General features: G+C 38.3%; 3 protein-coding genes across 4 annotated transcripts; 2 read left to right on the top strand and 1 right to left on the bottom strand.

Annotated features, from left to right (window-relative positions):
* The first annotated feature begins 2,666 nt into the window (after window positions 1-2,666).
* Window positions 2,667-4,860, top strand: LOC18019968 (protein FATTY ACID EXPORT 1, chloroplastic). 2 transcript variants are annotated; one of them, XM_006402833.2, is made up of 6 exons: window positions 2,667-2,883; window positions 3,312-3,540; window positions 3,899-4,066; window positions 4,326-4,372; window positions 4,454-4,494; window positions 4,588-4,860. In XM_006402833.2, exons 1-6 carry the CDS (start codon window positions 2,785-2,787, stop codon window positions 4,679-4,681), a joined length of 678 nt encoding a protein of 225 aa, XP_006402896.1. In that variant the 5' UTR covers window positions 2,667-2,784; the 3' UTR covers window positions 4,682-4,860. The 2 variants fall into 2 exon arrangements, with proteins under 2 accessions (XP_006402896.1, XP_024012827.1); XM_024157059.1 differs by having other exon boundaries at window positions 4,326-4,494.
* A 38-nt stretch (window positions 4,861-4,898) lies between these two features.
* Window positions 4,899-7,705, bottom strand: LOC18019969 (eukaryotic translation initiation factor 3 subunit E). Its single transcript, XM_024157058.1, has 8 exons — window positions 7,376-7,705; window positions 7,133-7,287; window positions 6,821-7,048; window positions 6,609-6,730; window positions 5,912-6,131; window positions 5,682-5,824; window positions 5,350-5,487; window positions 4,899-5,247 (listed from the first exon to the last, which is right to left on the bottom strand). Exons 1-8 carry the CDS (start codon window positions 7,593-7,595, stop codon window positions 5,148-5,150), a joined length of 1,326 nt encoding a protein of 441 aa, XP_024012826.1. The 5' UTR covers window positions 7,596-7,705; the 3' UTR covers window positions 4,899-5,147.
* A 296-nt stretch (window positions 7,706-8,001) lies between these two features.
* On the top strand, window positions 8,002-16,027 carry LOC18019967 (DNA helicase INO80). The gene is made up of 23 exons (XM_024157021.1): window positions 8,002-8,250; window positions 8,495-8,582; window positions 8,686-9,070; window positions 9,162-9,594; window positions 9,706-9,906; window positions 10,027-10,137; window positions 10,295-10,722; window positions 10,804-10,912; window positions 11,028-11,108; window positions 11,182-11,354; window positions 11,514-11,639; window positions 11,842-12,003; window positions 12,099-12,156; window positions 12,565-12,795; window positions 12,951-13,097; window positions 13,196-13,756; window positions 13,854-14,114; window positions 14,202-14,309; window positions 14,427-14,521; window positions 14,608-14,764; window positions 14,896-15,105; window positions 15,226-15,381; window positions 15,604-16,027. Exons 1-23 carry the CDS (start codon window positions 8,191-8,193, stop codon window positions 15,817-15,819), a joined length of 4,557 nt encoding a protein of 1,518 aa, XP_024012789.1. The 5' UTR covers window positions 8,002-8,190; the 3' UTR covers window positions 15,820-16,027.
* Window positions 16,028-16,332: the final 305 nt, after the last annotated feature.

Genomic DNA, 16,332 nt, shown 5'->3' with positions numbered 1-16,332 from the left:
CGTGCATTCTGATTAATCTAGTGTTGTTAACATCTAAAGTGTTGAATTTGAATGTACTCAAATTTAGATTCTACGTGAAGAAACCAAATCACAGACCAAGGGCAATGTAGCATTTAAGATTGAAAAATAAATTTAATAACTAGAGCACAATGAAAGTAATATATAAAACTTACAGCCACCTAGTAAATTTAATAACTAGAGCACAATGAAAGTAACATATAAAACTTATTGCTAGCTCAATACTGAAACAAGAATAACTGAATAAGAATCTATATCCATTGTTAATGCTTACATCACTCATACAGTGACTAACCTTGGGAAATAAGCAATAGAAACCCTCCTATGCTTAGAACTGAAAGGTAACCATAAGTATGAAGAAGAATCATGTTTTTCTAAGTAAATTTTGTTAAGGATCATGCATCACTAAAATACGGCCATGTTTTTCTAAGTATGAAGAAGAATTTTATTTTTCTTAAAAGTTGCTATTATTTGTGTTGCCAACGGTTTGCCAAAACACCAAATGGAAGTTATCTTCAAATTTTGAATACATATGAAAGTTATCTTCTCCCACTTTTTGTCTGAACTGAACAACGACCGTATCTCTTGCTTCCTCTCCTTTTTTTCTCTGATATACACAAATGGTCATTAAGGTTGCATATAGCAACATGACCAACAGTGTTAACTAATGTCTTCAGATTAATTTCAAAAAGTTTCAGTGTAAAGATCAAAAGACACTATACTGTATGTCTTTTTGAATTGTAGACGTGGCTTAACCAATGAAATGAACCATCTACGTATGTTGGGTACACTACTTGAGAACGAGAAGCAGAAGCAGTCACGTTCCTCCAAGTGTTCGTTTTGAAAGAGAAAACCTCACATGTAGTTATGTACTCTAGTCTCTAGAAATTCGTACTAGGTTTAGGATCTACATATTTGTATAAATACCTTACCTTGTGAATCAATAAGATACAGAGCATCGCAACTCTTAAATACATTAATAAAAATATGTCGTAGAAAAGTAAATAAGAACGATTTGAAAACCGATTCTCTCAACGTCAATGTATTTACACAAACTTTGGTGAGTGGGTTACAATTATGACATTTACTCTGGATCCTTAAACTGTGTGCAAAAACCTTAAACATCAAATAATTCTGAACAGAGGGAGTAATGTTTTTCGTTAAGAAACCATAATATTGATTCACATACAATATACATATAGATCAAACTTAATCCATAGACTCTAAACCGACTTTAATCCTTATCCCAATAGAATTAGGATCTTATATATTTTTTAATCAACACTAAATTTTAAGATGTAACCATGTAACGTAGATCTTTAACAAAAACAAAAAAGAAGATATAACATAGATATTAAATAATTATGATTTTTTTAGATAGTATGAATCAAGAATTGATAAACATACATGAAAATTCAGTATGCATTTTTTTAACCAGTGTTAAAATATAACTAAAAGACTAATGAGTAAGCCAATTTCTCAATTTGCATACTTTGTAAGAGTATCAATTAGTACCACTGGATTTTCAACGAAATAAGCTCAATAAAGAACTTGATATTAAATCCGAGCCACTTAAAAGCTAAACTGAAATCGAATCCTAAACCAACTAAACCGAAGAATCAAAATTCACCAAAATAATTTAAATGGATTCGTTTTTACATCTACCAAAACTCGAAAATGAACCGAAATCTATATCTAAACCGTGTCAATTTGATGATACTAAGACATAAACCGATAACCTAAATCCAAACCATAATCAATTATATAAAATGCACGTAATTTCTCGCACATTTTGACCGATCGATTTTCAAAAGTCAAAACCGAACAGACGGTTAAGCTTGTCCGATCAAGAAGTCCATAACGCCGGCTGAATCAAAACATCAACCACTCCCTCTCGTGCTGACCACAACATCACCGATGATACATCAGGTTTTCTCTACTATTATAGGAATTGATCCGGATGTTAATCAGTTAGGGTATCCAGAACTTTCTAGTATTCTATTACGCAAGGTGGATTTGCCTATCTTCAACGGTACATTACCGTTTGGTTAGATTGCTAGAGCTGAGAGGTTTTTCAGATTGCGTGATTATGCTGATGAACAGAAATTGGATTTAATCTCCTCCTAGATTAAGTTGGTTTAACTGGAAATTAGCACAAGAGTTGTTTGCAGACTGGAATGACTTTAAACAAAACTTCTGGGCTCGTTTTGGGGATCCCGTGGATGAAGAACCAAGAAAGATATTGTGTTGTATTCGACAAACGGGTTCAATCAAGGATTATGTGATAGAATTTGACGATAAACCGAAATCAAATCGAATCCTAAACCAATCCGAGCCCACTTTAACGATAAACCGAAATCGAATCCTAAACCAACTAAACCGAAGAATCAAAATTCACAGATAATTTAAATGGATTCGTTTTTTACATCTACCAAAATTCGAAAATGAATTGCGAGAAAATGAACCGAAATCCATTTTCCAAACCGTATCAATTTAATGACACTAAAGACATAAACCGAAGAGTCCTAACAAAATATGCGCGTAATTTCTTGCCACATTTTGACCGGTCGATTTTCAAAACCGAACGGACGGTTAAGATTGTCCGATCTCTTTTCAGCGAGAGTCAATAACGCCGGCTGAGTCAAAACATCAACCACTCCCTCTCGTGCTGACCACGCTCCATTCCCAAAAATCGACTCTGCTTTTTTTCTCCATTTCTTCCTCCTTTGACTTTCTACTTCAGCTTTCCAGTCTCAGATCTCGACGATGGCAGCGAAAATCTCTCACCTTGCTTGTTTCTCCTCCGCCAATCGCCAATTTCACTTCCAGAGCCGATCCTCTCCATGCCTTAGGTCTCGTCCCGAGGTAAACTGCTCCAGTATCGTCTGAAAAGATATAAATTTTATCATCTCGATTTGATTTCGATGATGCCCAGTTCTGTATTTGTTATCCTTTCATGATTGCTGTCAAAAAATTATTACGAGCTTGATTAATTTTAGTCGTACTCGACATGAGCTTTTTGTTACCTAGAAATGGTTCTGCTTGGGACTTGAATTGATTCCCACTTCACTGGCTGATAGGTAGGGATTGTTGTATGATTTTGGCTTTTGCAAAAAAAAGAAAAAGTATTCCCTTTTGTATTTCTTACAAATTATTGGATAGCTTGAATCAATCGAATCCACTTCTTGATTGCTTCTATGTGCTTTGAATCCTTTGTTCATCTATTTATCTATCCTCTAGATATCCTGGAACCGATAGCGTCACTCGTGGCTAATTCGCTTAAAATGGTACAGTCTTTTGTAGTGAGAAGCGTTGATGGGAATAGCTCAGAAACACCAGCTTCTCTAAGCTATACAGCTGAGGTTTCAAAACCTTTTGTTGAGAAAACATCGAAACCGTATCCCACGGCTGATGAAACTGTCACCAACAAAGAGATCATCACAGAGCCAGTAGAGGAACATGTTGCCACACAGCCAAAAAGAGCAGCAAAGATCCACGACTTCTGTTTTGGCATTCCTTACGGTACTTTGTGACGCTCAAAACTTTATTTCATATCTTAGCGTTAGTGCCCTGCCTGTTAAAGTTTATAATTTGTATTTTAGAAAAACTCACCTTTTTCTGTAGACCTTTGAACACTCTTACGAATAGTGAGTTTACAAGCAATGTAAGGTCTTACAAACGTGTTGCTGAATGTAGCTGTTGTGAATTCGTTCCATACCTATGGCAAATCTCTCTAGTCTTCTGGCCTAGTCGAATGTAGCTAAGAGTTTTATGAAACTCTCAAATTCTTCTTTCCCATTTTCATTCCATTTGAGAGAGTATTTGTTGTCAGTGTACCTCGTGGATGCTCATTCTGCTTCATAAATGACAATTTAATCAGGTGGTCTTGTTATGAGTGGAGGGCTTCTTGGATTTGCGTTTTCACGAAATCTTACAAGTTTAAGTACTGGTGTCCTCTATGGTGGTGGCCTTCTAGCCCTTAGTACATTGAGCTTAAAGATTTGGCGACAGGGAAAATCTAGTTTCCCTTACATACTAGGACAAGCAGGTAATCTTCATTAACTGCCCACAGGAACAATTGACAGGTGTTTTGTAATCACTACTTTCGATCTGTAATTCATTTCATCAAGAAATTGTTGGTATCTTACACATGATAAGTGGATATATGAAATTCGAAAAAAGCATTACTTAAAGTTTTCGTCTTTGAACCAAGATCATTAATATTCACATGAATGTTTATCTCAATGTTTTTGTTCATCTATGATAGCTTTTGTGCTTACTCATTCTTCGAAACCCTGAAAATGCAGTGCTTTCAGCTATCGTCTTCTGGAAGAACTTCACAGCTTATTCTATGGTATTCGTTATTTTTGTGATCCTGCTGATTGTTTATTTTTGCTTGCTTGACTTCAACTGCTTAATTGTTGTACTTATGCAGACTAAGAAGCTGTTTCCCTCTGGACTTTTTGCTGTCATCAGGTAAAAAATCCTTTTGTGCTCCACAAGAGGGTCTGACGAATATATATTCAATGGATTCATTTGACCGTGTGTTTATTTTTTTTTTCATTGTAGTGCTGCCATGTTGTGTTTCTTTTCATATGTGGTGCTGTCTGGAGGAAACCCACCTCCAAAGAAATTGAAGCCATCTGCTAGTCCTTCATACTGAAGAAACTTCATATAGGTTAGATTAAAAAATTGGAGGTTTTCTATCTTTTGATGACTCTGGTGTGTTGGATTCCTGGTGTAATTTTATGCTTTTGAGAGGCAACGAGTATACAATTGTTTGTGACCTGTTCTTTGCAGTTTAAAGTTTTGTTTACTGGTGACATGCTTTAATTGTCTTTACTCTATCGAATTAGAAATGCTCAATATTAGGCAGAAACTTATGTTGGTAAGTCAAAAGTCATAAAGAACTCATCTGAATGAGCTTAAACGAGGAGTTAATATGATTGTCGAACTTCCCAGTGTGAATCCAACATTAAATAGAACAACTTGCACAAAGATGACCAAGTATGTAGACATGTTTCCAAAATAAAGGCAAATGCAAAGCAAAAAAAACAATTGATTCCAGTCAAGCAAAGCGAGGATTATCAAGGAAATGGTGAAGGATAGGTTCCACAGCAAAATTGTGATTATCGAGCCGCTTGTCCCTGTGTGTGTTCTAAGAGCTGAGTCACTAACTTGTAAGTCCGTCCTGATAAGGCTTTGGTGTGGTTAATTAACTGCTCATGCCTGCATTAAGTGGGAAATGAATTTAGATTGAAGAATTTTCAAACATTATGAAATCCGATAAAAATGATGATACAGAATTGTGTATAGAGTGTTGCTTCTTACACGTTGGGCTGAGTAGGCTCCATGATTACGGTTCCTGACTCAGAATCAATCTTCGCATCAAGCTTTGAGGTGCGGATAAGGTTCACAATCCATCTCTCGGCCTCCTCATAGTTCAGATTCAATTTCTCAGCAAGCACCCTGACAAGGTCATGAGATTCTCAGTATAAATAAAAATTTAAACTACAAGATCGCACTAATTATTCCTACATTACTCAAAAGCAGACAGGACAGTAGAATGATGATGCACAAGGAATATGAAAAAAAGTGCAACACTCAGCAATTCCATGAGATGTGGAAACGTATACAACAATTGAGCAAACATGATAACTTACCCCATGTCAATTCTCTGATGGATTCTGCAATAGGTTTCGAAGATGAATAGGCGGGCATTTTCAAGAAACTCATCTCTCAATGGTACAGTTGAAAAGTTTCCATCCTCAACTCGCTTTCCAAGGAATGGATCATTCACAATGACCTACATCATAGTAACATGTTATCAGACTGTTAATAATATTATCCTGCACCATTTCAAAAGACACAGAATACATGTGAACGGATTTACCTCTTCACACTCTTTCATCTTCTTTTGAGCCCCATCAAAGTCATAATTGACAAACACACATGCGAGGAACTCGACAATAGGATCTTTGTAGGAGTAGTGCTCTTGTTGAATGACCTTGATGAATTCTTTCAATTGAGGCCTTCTCCTTTTGTTGACAATGAAAGCAGTTGCCAAGTAACGTAGCAAGTGTGGGGCACTAGTTTGTATGGCATTTAGGTACCTATACATATATTTAAAATTAGTATACAGTACTGCATAAACGGCATGGAAAACAAAGAGAATCAATTTTCAGCAAATGCCCTCACTAAAAGCACAATCCTAGCAAAAAAGGTCCAGACAATATAAAAGAAAAGACTCTCCAACTGGAGACTGTAAATCACTGAGTATACATAGGACTAAATTTGATTCAAAACAATATTTTTCAGACACAAACACCACCAATGCATAACTTCATTCCATTCAGATCACACTCTACTGGGAGTAAAACGGGATGCACAGACAAGCAATCTTGCATGTCGAATTCAGCTAAAACTAGTTTAGATGCAAAGTACGAAAAAGGTGGAAGCATTGATAGGTTTCAAATGATATACATGGAAAAAAGGGAGAGATGAATTTTTAGATAAAGATGTTACTTTGCTACTTTAAACTGTAAAAAGGAATAGCCAGAGATGCAGGTGACAGAAAGGTTTAAACTTACTTGTCTTGGTTAAAGAGATCAATGATTTGTGTCCTTCCGTTATCATGGTTAAAAAATATATAGAGACCCCAATGCATCAGCCAAATCCTGTTCTGCACCTGGTTTAGCGGCGATGCAAAACTCTGAAATACAAAATGCTAGTTAGTATATCTACTCACATCAACGGGGATCTCAAAGGTTACAAAAGCAAGATGACACTCGGAAAAGCAGACCTTTGAGTCAATAATTTCTTTGAGACGGTTGAGCTCTTCAAGTGCAATGTCCCAGTTTTGCATCAATATTTCAGATGCAAGCTTTCCCCACAAGGCGCTCAGACTTCTCTCAAGGTTAGAGCAAAGGGTCCTGTACTGGTAAAGATAATCAGCAGCACCAGAATAGTTCCCACATTCAAACTGAAACTTGGCGTACTGATACAAAGCCTCAATCTGGTCTGGACCAATCTGATAAAACAATGGCATATAAGATTTGCGTTCCTCGATACCTTAAGCAAATCAAACAGTACCAAAACAAGGTAAATCACAAACCTGGTAACGTTCCTTCAGCATCTGGAGATTGTACTGCTTGTCAGCTCTTAGCTCCTGAACCGCGTTGGGGTTCAAAAGGAAAGTCACGAGTGGTGCAGCCGCTTCCTCCAGAGATTTGAGCCTGGCTACAACTTCTCCTCTCCTTTCCATCATATCTATCACCACAATTTCCCATAAATTTCAACACCCAAACAACTACAGATAAAAACGCAACATTTCACAGACATTTATACACATGATTACCTGGGGGAGCTTCTTCGGTGTGGTAGAGACTCTTGTGGATATCCATGGCGTAATCGACCATGTTCGTCTTGTTCAAAAGTTCGATCTTGAACTTCAGGATCTGCTCATCAGGATAAAGCTGACGCTCTTGAAGGAACTCGAGTATAGGAAACACCAGGTGTCTGTCCAGGTTAGGTGCCACTCGAGGGGTAAGGTCATAGTTCTCTTTGCTTTCTGCCATCGTCGCAATCTCTCTATCTCTGCCGCTTATCAATGGAATATATAATCTATCCGCCGAGCTCTGTCTGAAGACGGCAGAGATGGAGTTTTGGAGACGATGAGGTAAATCTTGTATATTGAAATTAGGGTTCTCTCGAATGAGAGTTTATTAATATTCTAAGTTTGCCCATATATTTATTATGTATTCAATTTTAACCCCCCGAAAGTTAATTGTTTTCAAAATGACCCTTTTTCCCGAGGGATCTTTATCGTCTCCGTCGTTATCTGACCGGCCGGTATCAGAGGGTTTTTGAAGCACAAATTAATTATTTAAAAAAAAGGAAATTAAATGATTTTTGTGGAGGAGGGGCGCACGGTAAGAAGCTTCATTCGAATGGCGTATGTTAATAGTCTCGTCTTCTTCCCTTACCGGCTGAGTCCACTATCTTGCGCATATCTTCTTTTACCTTTCTTCCTCTTCTCTATCATACTGGGATTAGGGTTCTTCCTCAAGACGAACTCTTCCTCTTTTTCGTGACGAACGTTTCCGTACTATTAGCAGCTTTTAAGGGTTAGGCTCTCCGAATTTTGAGGCCGTGTCCTCTCTTCTGTCTCTCATGGATCCTTCAAAGAGACAACCCAAGGACTCGCGTTACGCAAATCTATTCGATCTCGAGGTCTGTACGGCCTCAACTGTTTTGGGGTTTCCTTTAAATTTTAACTTTACGCTGTGTTCTCTGATGATTTGTACATGTTGGATGATCATGTCACACTGATGAATGTAGTTTTGGTAATTGAAAATTTTGCAATTCTATAGTTTCTCCATGTTCCTATTGTGGGTTTTTTTAATTTTCTGTCAAAATTCAGTGGGGGTTTCTCTGGATTTTTCTTTTGTTTCTGACTAAGTTTTCACTCTTGCAGCCGTTGATGAACTTCCGAATTCCGAAACCTGATGATGAGTTAGATTATTATGGGAGTAGTAGCCAAGATGAAACTAGAAGCAATCAAGGTAGTAATTTTATTTGGCTTTATGGTACTACTTTTGTCACCAACTGTTACACTCTTAGAGTGACTTTTATCCTCCGTGTCTAAATCGTTGGTGATGGTCAAAGGTCGGGTAGTGGCAAACTACGGCAATGGCCTTAAACCGGGAATGAATCATAGCACCAAGAAGAGAAAGCGGTGGACAGAAGATGATGATGATGATGCAGAGGATGATGATGACCTCTACAATCAACATGTTACTGAGGAACACTACCGATCAATGCTTGGGGAGCATATTCAAAAATTCAAAAATAAGTCCAAGGAGTCTCGAGCGAATCACACACACCTTATGGGTGTTCCGGTGCCAAAGAGCAATGTAGGCAATTACAGAGGTAGGAAACTAGGGAACGGTCACCATGGGAGATTCTATGACATGGACACCTCGTCAAATTTTGCATCTGATGCGATCCCACCAAGGCGAGGAAACCATCGTGATTCAGACATTACCCCCAAGTATGTTTTTTCATGTTCTATGGAGGACGTGTAACCATGTGTAAACCCTTTAGTTATCTAATTGACACATCGTATTTTGCATCATTTGCAGAATAGCATATGAACCTTCGTATTTGGATATCGGTGATGGTGTTATCTACAAAATCCCCCCAAGTTATGACAAGCTAGTGGCATCATTAAAGTTACCAAGCTTTTCTGATATTCATGTAGAAGATTTTTACTTGAAAGGAACTCTGGATCTGAGATCATTAGCAGAACTGATGGCTAGCGATAAAAGGTCTGGAGCAAGGAGCCGTAATGGAATGGGTGACCCACGACCTCAATATGACTCTCTTCAAGCTAGAGTGAAGGCCCTGTCAGCGTCAAATTCCACCCCAAACTTCAGCCTGAAGGTGTCAGAAGCTGCAATGAATTCTGTCATTCCAGAAGGAGCTGCTGGAAGTACTGCACGGACAATTCTATCAGACGGTGGTGTTTTTCAGGTCCATTACGTGAAGGTTCTGGAGAAGGGAGATACATATGAGGTTTGGATCCTGTGACAGTATTTTTTACGGAAATTTTCATAGTTTTGTTTTCTTCATGGCCCGACAACAATATCTATTTTCCTGACATTCTTTTATGTATCCTTTCTTCAGATCGTTAGACGAAGTCTACCAAAGAAGCTGAAGGTGAAGAATGATCCTGCAGTCATTGAGAAGACAGAAAGGGACAAAATTAGAAAAGCCTGGATCAACATTGTTAGGAGAGATATACCAAAACACCATAGGAATTTCACCACGTTTCATCGAAAACAATCTATTGATGCCAAGAGGTTTGCAGATGGTTGCCAAAGAGAGGTAATCTGATGGCTTTACCTACTCATTTAGTTTAAATTTTGTTTGCTTTTCTAAGCGGCCATTTTTATTGCATGCCATTATAGAGTAATCTCTCATTTGCTGTTACCTTGAGTTTCACAGGTGAGATTTAAGGTGGCTAGATCATACAAATTGCCAAAGAGTGCACCAATTCGCACCAGGAAGATATCCAGAGACATGCTGCTATTCTGGAAGCGATTTGACAAGCAGATGGTATATTTTCCATTCTCCTAATACTCTTTAGTACATATTTCAGGCTGTCAACTAGGTCTGATTACACATTCTGCTGCCATCTTTTTTTTAATCAAACATGCTTTTTGCATGGATTTCTTTTAACGGTGCGCTTGGATTAATTTGACCATGTTGACAGGCAGAAGAGAGGAAAAAACAGGAAAAGGAAGCTGCAGAGGCATTAAAACGTGAACAAGAGCTCCGAGAGGCAAAAAGGCAGCAACAGAGGCTCAATTTTCTTATTAAACAGACTGAGCTGTACAGTCACTTTATGCGAGACAAGGCTGATTCAAAGCCTTCTGAAGCCTTCTCGATAGGAGATGAAAATCCGGTTGACGAAGAGCACCCAGAACCTTCAGCGTCAGGACCTTCTGAGGTCGAGGATCCTGAAGATGCTGAAATGAAGGAAAAGGTCCTGAGAGCTGCCCAAGATGCAGTGTCTAAGCAGAAAAAAATAACAGATGCATTTGACACTGAATATATAAAGCTACGGCAAACTTCTGACGTGGAAGGACCATCAAATGATGTCTCAGTCTGTGGCTCCGGCAATATAGACTTGCATAACCCGTGAGTTTGTGTTCTTGTTATTGCCACATTTTATCTTCTTGATTTTAGAATATCAAGCCAATTAAAACTCTCTACTTTCAGATCTACAATGCCTGTTACATCGACAGTTCAGACTCCAGAGTTGTTTAAAGGAACCCTTAAAGAATACCAAATGAAAGGCCTTCAGTGGCTCGTCAATTGTTATGAGCAGGTTGGCTCAACATCTATTTGTATTTTTTTTTTTGGACTTTATAGAGGGAATTCTTCCCCTAAAGAATCCTCTTTCAGATAGGGTATATACTAAGGTAAGTTTTTATATGTTCCAGGGTTTGAATGGCATTCTTGCTGATGAAATGGGCTTGGGTAAGACTATTCAAGCTATGGCGTTCTTGGCACATTTGGCTGAGGTAAATCGAATTGTTGGTCCTTTTTGTCTGTTGTGGTTTGGCTATGTTAAAACTCATCTATCCTCTCACACAGGAAAAAAACATTTGGGGTCCATTTCTGGTTGTTGCCCCTGCTTCTGTTCTTAACAATTGGGCTGATGAAATTAGTCGTTTCTGTCCTGACTTGAAAACTCTTCCATATTGGGGAGGATTACAAGAGCGGACGATTTTAAGAAAGAATATCAATCCCAAGCGTATGTACCGAAGGTAACGATTATGTGATATCTTTTAGGTTAGTTTTTTTTATTATTGTTCCTCTAGATGGTTTGCGTGCAAGCTCTGCTTATTCTCTCAAAGGCTTCGCTATCAATAAATCTTTTTTGCTCTTTTCTAAAGTTTCTCTGTTGACTCCCCTCTCTTTTTCAGGGATGCTGGTTTTCATATTTTGATTACCAGCTATCAGCTATTAGTAACCGATGAAAAGTATTTTCGCCGGGTGAAGTGGCAATATATGGTTCTAGATGAGGCCCAAGCAATTAAAAGTTCCACCAGGTTCTTACTTTTCCCTCGAGTCAGTTGAATCAGGGTTGCTTGTGCTCGCAAGGATTTCACTCTTTAACTCTTTTTTACCCCTTTGTACGTTGAATTCCCTGTGCTTGATAGTCATTCTTGTGCGATTTCGTTGCCATGCATGAGAATGTTACTTTTCCTTAGTTATCTCATGCAAGTTTCATTTTCCCTATTTCTTTGACAGTATAAGATGGAAGACCCTTCTTAGTTTCAACTGTCGGAACCGATTGCTTCTGACTGGTACTCCAATTCAGAATAACATGGCAGAGTTATGGGCCCTGCTGCACTTCATTATGCCAATGTTGTTTGACAGCCATGATCAATTTAATGAGTGGTTCTCAAAAGGGTATGTACTATTCCTCTGGTTTGATGGTCATGTAAAAGTATATAGTGAACAATCTAGGAAATTCTTTCTAATACATGATCCATATTGAATAACAGAATCGAGAATCATGCTGAACATGGAGGCACTTTAAATGAGCACCAGCTTAGCAGACTGGTGAGGTTTCACTTTCTGTTTGCAGCATTAGTATGGTGACACCTCAAGTTCTATTAGTTTTTTCTGCTTCTTATTTTTAGTTTGCTAGGCTCCTTGAGTAGGTTCTCACACTAGGGTTCCGCTTTGATTTCCGAGTCATGAAATTATTCCTTTTCGTTTTTATTCCTCTCGAGAAATTTAGAAATACGACACTGATGTGTATGCATTTGTCATGAACGGGAAAGCTTCTGGTTCTTGTTTTCTGTTTCTGACAGTCAACTTTCTGTCCCTTGCTTTGCCAATAGAAGGTTCTGTTAATTCCAGTTAGCGATTCTTGGTTCTCCAATTCTTCAAGTTTGCACACCGGATGCATCTTTTTACCTTTTAAAGTTATCGAGTCACTCACATTTTGTTTCTTTTCCCAAACAGCATGCAATATTAAAGCCATTCATGCTCCGGCGTGTCAAAAAGGATGTGGTTTCTGAGCTAACTACAAAGACAGAAGTTACAGTACACTGCAAGCTCAGTTCTCGACAACAAGCTTTTTATCAGGCTATTAAGAACAAAATTTCTCTGGCTGAGTTGTTTGATAGCAACCGTGGGCATCTAAATGAAAAGAAAGTTTTGAATTTAATGAATATCGTCATTCAGCTTCGGAAGGCAAGCTCTCTTGTCAAGCCAGTTTTACTTCCCTGCTTTCTTATAACATCTTGTCCTGCTTTTCATACATTATTCAACACGAAGTTGTATCTATCTCTCAAACAATATAGGTGCAAGACTGTGGCTTGTGGTAATATATTTGTCTCTGTTGTCAGGTTTGCAACCATCCAGAGTTGTTCGAGAGGAATGAAGGGAGCTCGTATCTATACTTTGGAGTGATGTCCAATTCTCTTTTGCCCCCTCCCTTTGGTGAGCTCGAAGATGTACATTATTCGGGTGGTCAAAATCCCATAACATACAAGGTGCAATTCAATACCTTAAATAAGTTCCGAGGTCGACAATTCCTTGTAGTATCTGACTGAATCCTGACTTTAGTTTCGATCTTTTAATTCTCTTTCAGATACCTAAACTCCTACAGAGAGAGGTTCTCCAAAATTCTGAAACATTTTGCTCTTCTATCGGGCGGGGCATATCAAGAGAATCCTTTCTGAAGAATTTTAATATATATTCACCTGAGTATATTCTTAGGTCAATATTCCCATCTGAGAGTAGGATAAATCAAGCGGTTAGTGGAAGTGGAGCATTTGGCTTTTCGCGCTTGATGGATTTATCACCATCAGAATTTGGATATCTGGCTTTGTGTTCCGTCATGGAAAGGCTATTATTCTCTATGCTGAAATGGGAGCGGCAATTCTTGGATGAAATATTAGAATCTTCTATGGAATCCATGGATGATGATCTTAGTGGAGATAACATCAAAAGAGTTAGAACCAGAGCTGTCACAAGAATGTTGTTGATGCCATCAAAAGTTGAAATGAGTTTGCTGAAAGGGAGACTAGGCACTGGGCCAATCCGTGACTCATTTGAATCTCTAGTGATCTCACATCAGGATAGGCTTCTTTCAAATATCAAACTCCTACATTCTGCATATACTTTTATCCCAAAAGCCAGAGCTCCACCGGTATGATTTCTATGAATCATGAAGTTGCCAACTATTAACCTGGTAGTTCCTTACCAAGTCTTCTCAAACATGCTTTATTTGAACTTGCATTTTTCAGGTAAGCGTCCATTGCTCGGACAGAAATTCTGCATACAGAACTACAGAAGAATTACATCAACCATGGCTTAAGAGACTATTAATTGGTTTTGCACGAACGTCAGAAGCTAATGGACCTAGGAAGCCGAACAGCCTTCCACATCCTCTAATCCAAGAAATTGATTCAGAACTTCCAGTTGTGCAACCTGCTCTTCAACTGACGCACAGAATATTTGGTTCTTGCCCACCAATGCAAAGTTTTGACCCAGCAAAGTTGCTCACGGTAGTTTCTGCTCTGCTGCAGCTTCCTTTTACATTTAATGGCTTTGATATGAGCTCTTATTTCTTACTATAAAAATTGGAACTGTAGGACTCTGGGAAGCTGCAGACACTTGATATATTATTGAAGCGGCTTCGTGCTGGAAATCACAGGGTGCTCCTGTTTGCACAAATGACAAAGATGCTGAATATTCTCGAGGTAGTATCTAGACACAAGCCTTTAACCTCACTGTGCGAATGAATTTGTGGTGTTAAATAGTTACAAATATCCACTATTACACCTTCCCTTTACATTTTCAGTTTCATGGTTATGCAGGACTACATGAACTATAGAAAGTACAAGTACCTCAGGCTTGATGGATCCTCCACCATCATGGATCGCCGAGATATGGTTAGGGATTTTCAGCATAGGTAGGATATAACTTTCTGAAGCCTTTCTTTTCGTTTTTTATTGGTGAGGCTATATGTGCACAATTGTAAACCTTACATGCTTGCAGGAGCGATATTTTTGTCTTCTTGTTGAGCACCAGAGCTGGAGGACTTGGAATCAACTTGACGGCTGCAGACACTGTCATTTTCTATGAAAGTGATTGGAATCCCACCTTGGATTTACAAGCTATGGACAGAGCTCATCGTCTGGGCCAGACAAAAGATGTTAGTGATTCTCTGTCTTTTATTCTTATCTCTTTCACACCCCCAAAACTTCATGCAAGTGAAAGCATCTGCCAGTGGGATGATTTTCTGTCTCGCCTGATCTCTTTTTCTGAAACTAAAACTTCTCTTAGGTTACTGTTTATCGGCTCATCTGCAAGGAAACGGTGGAAGAGAAAATTTTGCACAGGGCAAGTCAGAAAAATACAGTTCAGCAGCTTGTTATGACTGGAGGTCATGTTCAAGGTGATGATGTTTTTGGACCTGCGGATGTGGTATCGTTGCTTATGGATGATGCAGAGGCAGCACAACTGGAGCAGAAATTCAGAGAACTACCATTGCAGGTGGGGACAGCCTTCTTATTACATCTAATATTTCGCAACTCTACAATTAAAAAGAAGCTGAGGGGGTAACTTAAAACTGATTGTGATTTCCGCCACTCATAAGTTCAGTTTATCTTCCAGGTAAAGGACAGGCAGAAAAAAAAACAGCCAACGAAATGTATAAGAATAGATGCTGAAGGAGATGCGACTTTGGAAGAGTTAGAAGAGGCTGAACGACAGGATAATGGAGAGGAACCTTCCCAAGAACCGGAAAAGACAAAATCCACTAACAAAAAGGTATATGCTTACAAAACTCTTGACTCTTTCGCTCACGTTTCTCATGACCATCATTTTCCGATTCATTTCGTTGGGTTCTTGTACTACAGGGCTTAGTGGCAAATGAAAATTATGATGAAACATGAGTTGCTCTACTACTGCAGTTTGTTTTAGTGTTTAATAGATAACTTCCGGTTTGAGTATTTGCTAAAAAAGCATATGTTTACGTGTGGTGATTTGCAGAGGAAAGCTGCTTCAACTCCGAAACCTAGAGTTTCCCAGAAAGCAAAGGAAGAAGCTAATGGTGAAGGAGATGCTCCTCTTCAGCCTCAAAGAACAAAAAGGGTAAAGAGACAAACAAAGAGCATAAACGAGAGTCTTGAACCTGTCTTCTCTGCATCAGTTACTTCAACGAATGGAGAATTCGATCCAAGTAGCTCCAAGGCAGATGCTAACTAACCCGAAGATGGCTAAAACTTTAGAGATGTTAACTCTAGGCAGGTTTTAGTAAATGGTTCCTAGATTTTGAGCCAAGTGTACAGATTTTATTCAAGTTTTACTCTTTTAACGTACATCGGTCTAATGGTACATATTTATAATCATGTATAAATATTATTGTCGATTGAACGATAAACGTCAAGTATTATTAATCATCCTCTTATATTATCAAATATTTACATTTTTCTTCAAAAAAAAAATGTAATCTCCCTTTTTCTGATTTCATATCCATTTCTTAATTTCAATTGAAAAATTGAAATTTGTTATAGCAATCAAAATGAGAAAGTTACATTTTCCTTTAATAATACATTTGTAATTGCAGTTTTGAAAACCAAAACAAACAATATACAGTATGTACAATTGGCAATTCTGAGTCCAACTTGTGTTCCTGGCTCAAGCTCGGCTCTTATTGGAAAATATGTCCTTAGAAAAATCGCTGCTGATAAATCTCTGTATAAAAAAAATTAGAAAAAA

Source organism: Eutrema salsugineum, unplaced genomic scaffold, assembly GCF_000478725.1.
Source record: "Eutrema salsugineum unplaced genomic scaffold, Eutsalg1_0 scaffold_19, whole genome shotgun sequence".
NCBI classification, from domain to species: Eukaryota; Viridiplantae; Streptophyta; class Magnoliopsida; order Brassicales; family Brassicaceae; genus Eutrema; species Eutrema salsugineum.
The sequence above is the reverse complement of the archived record's forward strand: the minus strand, read 5'-3'. Positions and strand labels throughout refer to the sequence as shown.